This window comes from Fistularia commersonii, chromosome 15, assembly GCF_037954325.1.
Source record: "Fistularia commersonii isolate RoL2024-O1a breed Wild chromosome 15, RoL_Fcom_v1.0, whole genome shotgun sequence".
Taxonomy (NCBI): domain Eukaryota; kingdom Metazoa; phylum Chordata; class Actinopteri; order Syngnathiformes; family Fistulariidae; genus Fistularia; species Fistularia commersonii.
Window position 1 is genome coordinate 2221468 of NC_141298.1, and position 12500 is coordinate 2233967.

The 12500-nt window shown below is 47.5% G+C and overlaps 1 protein-coding gene across 1 annotated transcript in view; it reads left to right on the forward strand.

Moving 5' to 3' along the window:
* Nucleotides 1-4088: 4088 nt before the first annotated feature.
* gfod1 (glucose-fructose oxidoreductase domain containing 1) overlaps nucleotides 4089-12500 on the forward strand; it is a 33472-nt gene continuing 25060 nt past the window's right edge. Inside the window, exon 1 of the mRNA XM_086160380.1 lies at nucleotides 4089-4966. Within this exon, the coding sequence (XP_086016506.1) occupies nucleotides 4714-4966 (253 nt within the window). The 5' untranslated portion in view covers nucleotides 4089-4713. The remainder of the gene's footprint in view (nucleotides 4967-12500) is intronic.

A 12500-nucleotide genomic window follows, 5' to 3' on the forward strand; every position in this document is an offset into this window, starting at 1 on the left:
CGAGACCATGGGGCTCAACTGGAAACGGGTGGAATACCCACTCCGGGTCGGAGAGAGGTCCTGCTCCAAGTGGAGGAGTTCAAGTATCTTATTCACCATTGTATTGGTAGCAGTTGATGTGTTTTGTTTGAAATGTCATATCAGCATGCTTTACATATACAAACTGTAGCATAGCAAAAAGCACATGTAAAAAAAAAATGTTATTATCTCTTACCTTTACTTATAAGTGAAGTCCATGCGCCGCTCCTTCTGAAGCATTGATAGCTTGCTTGTAGAAGTCTTCCGTTTCTTTCACTGCCAGTGAGGACAGTCGTCCTTGATCGGTCCTGTTCCGACTGTACGTTTTGAGTCTTTTCGGTGCCGAGAATGAGCGCTCCACCGCTGCTGTCGTAGCCGGAACGGTGACCACTGGCTGGAGCTACTTTGTTGCCTCAAGACTATTTGAATAAGATCCCTCTGGGCCAAAAAATTGAGAAGCTGCCCAGCAGATTTACATTTAGCCCTCACCGTTTGTGAGCTATACAGCCCGATGAGATCGGCAAAAATAGCTGGATGGCTGCACTTGACTTGCTAACTGTTTATTGTAGCTTGCTATTGCTAATACTATTATTCTGTAGCCGAGTAGTAAGAAGGATCCTTGGGATCAGCGGTGCCCCCTATCATGAGGCACCGTCACTGCGTGCCTCACTAAATGTCTCTTTGCAGTCGTTTTATGATTTTGAGAAACACGAGAAACACATTACAGTTGTTGACGAAAAACATTCAACACATCAGCTAAACTATGGAAATTTATTTCATATATTAAAAGCGTTTTTTTAATAGTGACATCCACAGAGACAGCAATACGGTCTCAGTACATAGCATGGCAGCACAGTTAGCATAATCATTGCGCAATCCATAGTGGGCTCAGCCGGTTGCCATGTCACCGCACGTCTCTTCATATTTGAACGGTAAATGTGAATTTTTTTTAGCAATTCTGAAAAAAAAAACTAAAAATGGTGAAGCTCCGTGGAAAATAACTTTATAGTACACATCACTGAATAAATATAGCAATTTAATTTATTTTTTCATTTTGCATTTTTTGCTTTCTGTGATGTCAGGTGAGGCTGGCCTCCCCTACCTCTACTGACTGCAAATCACTGATACATACATACACATACATATACATATGCATATATGTATATGCGCGATATGTATATGCGCGACACATACATATACATATGCATATATGTATATGCGCGATGTGTGTCATGATGGAGGTAGGAGAAGGGTGTCCTTGCTTTACACCGGGGTGTAGAGGACAGTTTGACACTTGTCATCAGACACACACCAAAGTGAAGAGTGAATCCGCGTTCTAAGAGAAGCCCTGCTCGGCGGCTGCTGGGAGGCAGGAAGGGTTAGAAAAGAGCGCTTTCCCCGCGCACCGATGACGTCAGGCATCGCGTCTGGTAAGGATGTCAACAAAGATGGCGGCGCCCTTGGACCGAAAGCACCGATGAAGATAAAGACTACTAAATACGCTGGAAAGTCGGACTGGGATGCTTTCCATGCTCTGATCGAATTGTTAGCTCATGCAAATGGCTGGGCTGATGAGTGAAAAGCCCTCCAGTTCGACCTTTGTCTAACGGACAATGCTTGTCTTGCAATGCTTCCCTTTTGGACCCGAGTGAGAGAGCTAAGTACAGCGCACTAACGGGTGCGCCAGGGTGGCGTTATGGACAGAGTTTTCGCTCAGAACTCTTGAGATCGGAATTACACGGACGTCAGAGACGCTGAGGGGATCCACTCCTGATCTGCGTGTTCACACCCAGCTAGCTTGTCCCCACACCCTGACTGACGCCCTGGAATATGCGCTGGAGAGAGAGCCAGTGGTGGGCACTACGCTACAGGATGCTACTCTGCAGGTCAGAGCAGCTGATGAGTGTGATAAGACTCTCCAGCGACCACCATGGGTGGATGAGGTGGCTGAAATGATCAAGGGCCTCACTGTGGCTGTGGAGCATCACCAGCGAACACAGGGAGCGGTCCAGCAGACACAGCCGGAAGGCCAGGCACACCACTGCTGGGGTGTGGTGGGACACCTGCAAAGGAACTGCCCTGCCCAGAGGGGGTCATGATAGGCAGGACGCTTAGAGACCCCACAACAAGGTCCCGTGCCCTACCAGCTCAGCACGACCCTGTTCCATGTGCCTGCAGGGACAGAGGGCAGGGCTTGGTAGTGGTAGGAAGGACTTCCGTTTCGGACTTTTGCCATATACCCCATCTGCATAGAGGATGTTCCATGCACGGCTTTGGTCGGCACTGGATCAACAGTCACGTTGGTGCGGCCTGAGGTGGTGCCGGTGGGGATGCAGCTGGAAGACACAGCAGTTCAACTCCGAACAGTTACTGGTGCGCTAGCACCAATGAAGGGGAGGAGCCTGCTGAGGGTCATGGTTGGGGGGTGGACCATGACACATACTGTGTGGGTAGCAGAAGTACAAGACTCATGTATTTTTGGCCAGGAGGTTTTGCAACAGAAGGGCTGCCAGTTGGACCTGAGTAAGGCCGCTCTGAGTTTTAGTGATGGACTGGTGGTGAATGTGGGGCCTCTAGATACCTGGCGTACAGCAGTTCTGCCTCCAGGACCCCACACCTGCTACGTAAAGGGGGACCACCAGAGGGCAGGAAGCTACATGTGATACATCCCTCCCAGATGTTCAGCAATGGCCAGAGCAGGCTGCGTGCCTCCCAGCTGTTACTGCAGGCACCCATGGGCACCCAGCGCTGAGGCCCGGGGGCTGTGGAAGTATACCGGGCTGGGAGGAGAAAAAAACAAAAGCACTGCATGAGTTATGGCAAAGGAGTGCAGAGAACCTCAACGCACAACAGCAAGAGCAACTTTGGCAGCTATTGACGGAGTTCCACGACTGCTTCTCCGGTGATGAGGCAGAGCTGGGTCGGACCTCTCTTGTGCAACACTCAATAGATACAGGCACTGCTGCACCTATATGACAGCGTCTACGCCGCCTCCCCTTGGGCCGACAGGAAGCAGCAGAGCAGGTACTGGCCAAGATGCAGCACGTGGGCATCATTGAACCGTCTGAAAGCCCCTGGGCATCTCCAGTGGTTCTGGTGCCCAAGAAGGGGGGTGAGTGGCGCCTCTGTGTTGATTATCCTCCGTCCAAGCCCGGGACCATCCACACGCCCGGATGTGGGGAAACAACACAGCCCCAAGAAACCACGCCAGAAGGACAAGCTAGGAGGAGAAGATGTGAGACTTTGTCCTCAGGGTCGAGGATTTCACTAAGAGGGGGGTAGTGTAGCGAGTCACGAATATTGGGGTTTAGGTTGATGCTTGTTTTCTGTGTGGTTTTGGGGTTGCGGGGAGTTTTGTGGGTGTGGTCTGGGGTGCAAGGAATTCTAGGTTTTTTTTTTTACCTGGAATTGAGCCGGAACGGTTAGTTGTACTGAGTCTTGTGTGACGTGGCTGTGGCCAACAACAGCTAATGCTTATTAAACCGACATTTTACCGTGAAGCAGGTGTTTTCCCTGACTAAAATGCTACAGTATTGTATGAACATGTTTTATATGTGTGCCTGTTTCATCTGTTTCATTGCATATCCCTTCAGAGTATTATGTGAGTGTAAATCTAGTGTAAAGAGAGATGTGGGCAGAATGATAATAATGAGCGAAGGTTTTCATCTTTCCAGTGTATCTCATGTAGGCTGCTGCATTTCATGTAACATCAAATACTTATTTTGTAAAATGCTGTTTCTGTTTTAATTATATATAGACCTGTGTGTGTATAGACCTGTGTGTGTGTATGAATATATGTGTGCGGATCTGTACTCATATATATATATACATACAAACACACACACATGTATATATATATATATATATATATATATATATATATATATATATATATATATATGAGTACAGATCCATTTGAATGCTATTTCTGTTTGTGCTCCTTCCAATTCCAAAACAATTCGTTTCAGACAAATTTTTAAGACCGGATGCGCGGTTGTGTTTTATTGTGAAAGGTTTTTCGCACAGCTTCCTGTGCTTGCGCATGAGCGTTCGTGCGCGTATGTCTGTATGTGTGTATGTGTGTGTGTGTGTGTGTGTGTGTGTGTGTGTGTGTGTGTGTGTGTGTGTGTGTGACTTTGACAGCGCAGCTCGGAGCCGCAACATCCCCAGCTCGGCGCCGGATCCTCCGAAGAGAGAGCGCGGCGGAGCCGCTGAATACGCCGGGATCATCGAGCGCCTCAACCGCCCGCAGACCACGTATCGGTTCACCGGCGGTGGCGTTTGTGTTTATTTTATTTGCTTTTTTTGGCGTTTTTAACAAAGAGGAGCGGAGCCCGGGAGGAGGTGATATGCCCTCCGCCTGGCTCAGGCGGTGTTGGTGTTGGTGCGCCGCCCGCTGCGGAACCCCCGGTGTCCTCGACGCGTCCGTTTAACGCGCCTACGGTTCGGATCGCTTTGCGCTGATCGTCCCGGTACTCCGTCCCCGTTCGTGGGGGGAGGGCTGAGCATGCAGAACGGCGGGAGTTACGCCGCAGGTGGATGGCCGACCTGACGGTCGCGGCTGGCGCTTCGCTTCCGTCGAACCGCTGCCGCCGTCGCTGCAGTTGCGCCCCCGGAAGCCGCCGCGGGGGGACACAATAGTGGTTGAGGAGGAGGAGGCGGAGGGGGAAGGCGGTGGTGGTGGTTGGCTCGACCATGCTGCCGGGGGTAGGCGTGTTCGGCACCAGCCTGACCGCCCGGGTCATCATCCCGCTGCTGAAGAACGAGGGTTTCGCCGTTAAAGCGCTGTGGGGCCGCACGCAGGAGGAGGCGGAGGAGCTCGCCAAGGAGATGAACGTCCCCTTCTACACGAACCGGATCGACGACGTGCTGCTCCACCAGGACGTGGACCTGGTTTGCATCAACCTGCCGCCGCCGCTGACGCGACAGATCGCTGTCAAAACTCTGGGTGAGTCCCCCGCCGCCCTCCGGTTTGAGGCTGGAGCTGGGGGGAGGATGCTGCGGCCCTGAGGTGTGGGGGTGGGGGGCTGCAGCTGGGGGGGTGGTTCATAGATGCTGAGCAGCTCCAGCACTTTTTTTGTTTGGTTTCTGTGTTACTACTGTATTATTATTATTAATGTGCGTATTTAGTGTGCCCGTGTGAATAGTGGGTAGGATCAGGAATGAGAAAATCAAAGGGAGATATGATTAGAGCAGCAGGACTGAGATGGTTGGGTCATGTACAGAGGAGGGATAGTGAATGTATTGGTAGACGGATGCCGGAATTGGAGTTGCCAGTCAGGGGCTCTTGAGGAAGACCAAAGAGAAGATTTATGGATGTAGGATGAGATATGAAGGTAGTTGGTGTGAGAGAGGAGGATACAGAGAAAAGGGTTGGATGGAGAAGGTTGATTTGCTGTGGCGACCCCTGAAGGGAGTAACTGAAAGGGGAAGAATATGATACATAGATGGATGGATGGATGGATGGATGGATCATTGAACACCCACTTGCGTGTGCGTGCGCGGCAGAGGCCACACACACACACACAACCAAGCTGTTCTACTTTCAATCTGGAACGATGCAGCTTATTTTGGACCGGACAGGTCACATCTGCTGGCTGGAAAGCGAGACTCTCCACTCGTTGGGTAAAAGACGGTGGTTAAGAGAACATTCGGAAAAGAGCGTCAGAATGTCTTGTTCGCTACGTTCTGGTTCTGTGTCAATCCCCCGACGTGCCTTTTTCACAAGTTCATTACTTCATTAATTCTCTGTACTGGGGTATCCTACAGTTAGGGTCATGCGGGGTCACTGGTCGCTCATCCTAGCTGTCATTGGTCCAGAATCAGGACTCACCCTGGGCAGGTCCCCAGTCTGTCACTGGGCCGAGTGTAGAGACAAACAACCATTCACTTATTTAGATATTTGGGTGATCTCGGGTCTCCAATGAGCCTATCGAATGTTTTTGGGCAGTGGACCAGACCTTCCTTCAGCTTTTTAAGTTTTTTTTTTTTTTTTTTTTTTAATTTTGTTAGATGTTGTTTAAGTCTAATATTGGTTCAAATGTTGTTTTTTTATATTTAATTTCGTTTTTCCTTTATTTGATTTGTTCTTGTACTAATTTTGCTTCCAGTTAAATAATATAATGCCCATCAAATACAACAGAGGGGCTGTGAATGGCAAAAGTGAGCTGGTGATCATGAAAAAAACTAAAATAAAAATAAGAAGTTGTAATTCAGTGCCTTTTTATTCCGCTTTCCTCAATGTCCACTGGTACATGCAGAATATGAGATTCTGGCCAGGCAGCTGTTTCATCAGCTCCTCTTTCTTTTTCCAAGATAAAATGAACAAAAGAAAGATAGCCACATCGCCATGACGACAAGGCTCTATGAGTTTTTGCAGGGTTCCACAGTCGGCGTGTACGATGCACCAGCCCAGATGGGATTGTTTTTTTTCCTTGTTTAGTGTCCCTTTTTGGATTAAACCATTAATCTTCCTCAAAAATATATTCATTTTTTTGTGTCTCTCAGCATCTTTTACACTTCTTATATATCCTCTTCACTTCTAATTGTCTCTTTCCCACTATTCACTCAATCATCGCAGTTCCAGTGTTTTTAATTTTTTTGTTATTTCAGTACCAACTTCTCCCCTGGTCCTTTATAGCGGTGAGTTGACATCCTTACAAACACCATGACTCGACCTGCGTCACACACTCTCTCTACTTCCACAACAACCGGTTGAGACAGAAGGCCGCCTGCATCAAACTTCGATCTGTCTGAGGTTTCTGCACCAGTAAAAAGCTGTTTTTCCTCGGCATTGCATTGTGATTTGGCACTGTATTAATAAATCACGTCTCGACTTGACTTTACAAATGGAACACTCTTCGACTGAGGTTGGAGGGAATAAGGCGTCGCGAAGTTCTCTGCTGCAGAACGGCACCGGGGGATTTCTCTCTGTTAGCCAAATCCTAGCTTGTATGTGTCTCCCAACGCCAGTTTGGATGGGTATGACTGACGTGTCCTCGTGTCCTCTGCATTTAAGAGTCAAGACTGAGGCTCGCTTCATTCCCACACTGCTGTCCTTGTTTGCTTGTTGGCTTTGCTAATGCTCAACTGTGAGCTAACAAGAGACGTTGTTTGTTCATCCTATCCCGACCAGACTAATGTCAATACAGCCCCGGATATGTGTGGCTCAACCAGCGCGTGCAACTGCTGGTTGATAAATGGAATCGAAGTTCCCCGCAGGAAGGTCTTTAAAAGGCACGGTCATCCAGGGTTGCCCCGGATGTACAATCATAGATCGCTGCACGGATTCTGTTTACTTGTTAATGAACATTGTTGTTGGCAGAGAAGGCCTCCCTCTAATCCAGAGTTGGTGTTTGGTTCCTGGCTCCTCCTGTCTGCTTCCCAAAGTGTCCTTAGGCAAGATACTGAACCATGAGTTGCACCCAATGGCCTGGCTAGCGCCTTGCATTGGTTAGCATGTGACTGGGTGAATGGGTGAATGCGATCTAGTTAGCTATGAAACTGCAATGTGAGAAAACGCCGTATAAATTGAGATCATTACGCTTTCATTAATTATCTGTTCATTATATGTATCTTGAGCCTATCCCAGCAGTTTTTGGGCCAGAGGAGGGTTACACTTTTGACTGGTCGCCATATAGAGAGACATGCAACCATTTACTCATTCATTCACACTGTTGAGTGAGGGAATGAATGTCCTGCATGTTTTTGGTCTGTGGAAGGAAGCCAGAGAACCCGGAGCAGACAACCTCCACACGGAATGGCACTCATGTCGGAATCGAACCAGGGACCTTCTTGCTGTGCGGTGGAAGCGCTAACCACTGTAAGGTTAGGATATAAATAAAGACCTTAAAAGAAGAAAAATAATTACACAATTACACAGCCTTATATCTTTCTCCTTGATATCCAATATACAGGTGCATGTGTCTGTCCAAAGGGGTCACCTGACAGGTCATGTGATGCACAGTCTATCGTAAAGGTCTCAGTTGTGGCTCAGACACACACACACACACATACGATTGCTGATGCTGACCCAGAAGCTAATCAAGCCTCGCTAAATTCGTCTTAACCTGCAACAACAACCCCTCCTTCCAGGCCATTCTTTCTCCTCTTCCTCTCAGCTGGTTTCCTCTCGTGCTGCCTCATTGTGTAAGCACCCCTTCCTGTGCCCCTCCCAGCAGTCCTCGGCACACCTCCCAAGCGAATGCAAACCCGTGTTCAGCTGCAGCAGTGATGGTAGCCAAGGGGTGGGGGGTGGGGGGGTGATGGAAATCACAGGTGTAGGGAAGTGGCGAGATGAGGCGGTGAATTGAAATGTATTTCCAAAGAGACTACTTTTAGTGTTTCCACGGGGCTGCCGGCTCGCCTTTATGCACAAACTGAAGTTCAATTGTCACAGGACCTGCAGTTTTATCATGATACAGTTTGTCAGACAGTTAAGGGACTTTTTTTTCTTTTTCTTTTTTTTTTTTAAGATGAAGTACTACAAGTAAGGATTTTTCTATTAGTTTCTACTGTACAAATATCTGAAAGACTTTAGAAAGTGATTTTATCTTCATAGTGAAGCAACGTCTGTCATCACAATGATCGAATAAACCACATTACGTTTGAATGCTTGAGCTAATTTTAGTTGCAAGTAGATCCAAGATATGGTGGACCGGCAGATATGTGGAGGGGTTCATGTGGTCCTGGGATAATATCAGACACAGCCTTTTGAATTAAAACGGTTATAAAATGAAACAGCAATGAATCAGAAATTGAGTTGGAAAATCAGAAATACGCTCAAAATTGATCAAAACACAAGCAGGGATGATCTGGAAATCAGCAAGAGACACTGTTTGAGGTCATGACCTGAAAAAAAAAAACACTTGATTTGGGGATCTCGAGAGGCTGCTGTGCACAGACCATGTTTTCAGTTGAGTCATTAGCGCACATGGCACCGCTCTACTTCTGTATAATGTACGACACCTGCAGGAGACGGCTACGCCTTGTGGCAAGACAGTTCCTTTTCTGACAGTGCGTGCATGCGTGTGTGCATGTGTGTGTGTGGGTGTGGGTAATCATATCTCCTTTTGAACTGATGGTACAGGGCTTCAGCTTTGCAAACATCAGATTTAACATTTTGTCGAACAGCAGCTCTGACTGTAATGGAATTATTGATATCCATAATGGAATTCCTCCATATTGTCAGACTGGCAGTTTAAGAACAATGTCAGAGCAACATCAATGCAAGATTGATTGTCAAGATGTCTACGTCTTCAATTTTATTGCTTGAATTGAAAATTTTAAAAAATAAATGACAAAATTAAAATAAAAACATATCTATATCTATATATTTTATGTTACTTTTTGTTTGCATTTTCTGTATTGCTTTCATCACCTATCTATTATTATAATTTCATTTGTGACAATCCATGCGTGATATTCAAAATTACATTTTAAATATCTTTGATCCCTGGTGGCACTGTTGCACGGGGGTAAGCTCTTCCGCCTCATAGCAAGAAGGTCCCTGGTTGGTTTCGGACAGGGAGTGAGAGAATGAATGGTTTACTCTTGTTTAAATCTTCTTGAATTGGCAACTGGACTTCAATTTTTCCAATCGAAGACATTTTACTCCTCATCCAAGAGGCTTCTTCAGTTCTAATTACCTGTGGTGTGTTTCTGAATGTAACTGCCAGGGTTTTGGGCGGGTCGATGTTATGCGGGCTTGTGTAAATGGAAAAGTTGATCTGTAGAAACTAGCTGTAAGGGGGGTTGTTGTGCTAATGGGAGTGTCGCTCGTTGGAACAAAAGGGCAACTTTGTGGTGTTACCTGGATTTGAATGTGAATAGGTAAAGCTAAACAAAAGGAGTGAAAACTTTTGGCTCACATGTACCGAGGTTCATGTGGACGTTACCGGGGGCTGGTTCTGGTGGTGGATCTTTCCTGGTTGTTATGAGGGTCTAGATGGGCCTGGTCTGTGTGTGCAAATTTGTCCACCAACACCTGAAGGACAAGGGCCATTCGTTTGAAGACAGCTATGTCAGTATTCCTGGCAGAGAAGACGTATAGCTCAAGAGAGGAGTCAAAGAAGCCATCTTTGTCTATACCCATATCACCATGACTTGAATGACTGAGAACCCCCTCAGACATGGTTTAATGTCTCTAAATATGGCCCTCTGATTGACTGGTGACTGGACCAGGGTGTACCCCGCCTCTCACACACCCTGATTGCAGGATAAATGAATGAATGAATGAATGAATATATACAGTATATACTTAAGGGCTTGAGCCTATCCCATGTGCCATTGGGTTAGAGGGTGGGAACATTTTGGACCACCAATTGACATGTATATACAGACATACAACCATTCACCCTCTCATTCACTGCAATTTAAAGTTAAATCGGACTCAACCAGCAACCTTTTTGCTGTAAGGGAGAATCGCTAACCATTGCACCACCGTGCCGCCTCTTATTTATATTCATTTTCCCTGGAAATGTACGAGGTGTAACAAGAAACTGGAAATGTAACCAGTTCCTCCTGCTGGAACCGACAAACTGATTTTCTTTACTGCAAACCAGTAGATCTAGTTGGGCAGCATCTCTCCTTTCACTGGGGATTTCTTCCACCTTTTCTTTTATTGTCTGAGTGCCGTCGGCATTCCTGTGGCGTGTGCTGTCACTCCAGGTTTACACAGACGCGCACACACACACACACACATGCTCACATGCATGCACAAACAGAAGATGCGGGAGAAAAGGGTGTGACAAGTGCATCTTAGTGATTTATTTGTTTTTCTAGCAAAAAATACATCATATGTCCCACTTTATGTCATTGGTGGCATATTGACATTTAAATCTCTTCATTTTGGCATTCAATTACATTTCTTGACTTTTTTCTTTATTTAACTCTAAAGCATTTTATGAAAATATGGGGTATTGATTTAGAGCCTCAGAAGTGTCCAAAACAGTCCAAAGGCGCACAAACACACACGCACACTCCATAACATCCATTTTCACATACAGCCTATACTGTATTCAGGATATATACAGTATATACAGGGTTGAAGACTGAGAAAATTTATGGATGTAGTTGAAGAGGAAATGAATTTGGATGTATTGAGGAAAGAGGATTGACGGAATAGGAGGACGACGATTTGCTGTGGTGACCCCGAAAGAGATATATACAGTATTGTCGTGCTCGGCGAGGAGTTGGAGTTGTGGATGAGTTCAATTTTAATCAATGTGCACCAGCAAGCAACCCGGAGTACAATTGAATGTGCCCAGGAACTCCTGCAATGCCCTGCCCGAGGCAGGGCGGGGAAAATTAGTCACCCCTTTACCTTTGCAGGCAATGAAACTGCAACTTCAATGAATTGCAATGACCCAGGAAGTCAATCAACAACAGCCCAAACTGACACTTGGCTTGGTTGACTGTACGGCCGTGTTTGTCCAGATGACAGAGAACCTTTGTCAGGTGCTCCTCAGCCAACAGGCTGGCAACCAGTATATCGTCATGTAGACAAACACAATAGCAAGGTCACACAGGACCGAGTCCGTAAGCCTCTGGGAGGTCTGTGGGAAATCCTTCAAAATGAAAGGCACGCACAGGAACAAGTGTTCAACACCGTGCCTAGTGGACGCAGTGGAAAATGTGGGCATTGTGAGTGTCGGAAAATCCGCCAGCAAACATCGGTACACATCCCCCAATGCTAAGTAGTTAATGTGCCTTCACAGCCCAACCCCCCCCCCCCCCCATGTCTCACACAGATAGACGGCGAACAACACGGCGTTGAGTAAATGTTTGTTCGCAACATCCACGAGCAGGACGTAGACGCACAGAAAATCCCCGCCGATGATGGTGATTGTGATGGAGGGAATAATGAAGTTCCACTCAAAACGGCCACCTAAATAGACACCGACCGCATACCAAGGGTTGCAATAGAGGCCCCGTTAGCGGCACTCAGTAGTGGGCCGTTGAATGTCTGCCCGCATTGGCAGGAGAAGGGTCTTCTGCGAGCCAGAGTCCACTAGGAATCTCAGTCCATACTGTGAGTCTGCGATAAACAGCAGCTGGGTCCACAGCTGCTACTGAGCGTCGGTTCCACGGTTTTCCCAGCGTCCTGAATGAGGACGAGGGAGCGCAACGCCCTGCCTTGCTGCCGAATCTCTGGTGGAAGAAATAGAGGTTGGTCATACGTCTCCTTGGGGCAGCCACACCAGCCGCCGCAGCTGAATCCGTGACTCCCAGCATCGGAACACTCTTGATGGTGAATGGCTTGGTTGTCAGCAGGACACGGTCGGGTTCCTCCGCCAGACCCCGGCAGGTGCCAGGGGCCAGGGGAGTTCCCCAAGATCACCTGCACTGATGGTGCAAGTTGGTGCGGGAAAACATGTAGGAATAGGCACCCGCCATCGTCGGATCACACCGGCGCCAGCATACAGTGCTATCCATCAGGTCCACGGGTGACCCGTCACCCAACCCGGGCAGGGAAAGAGCTG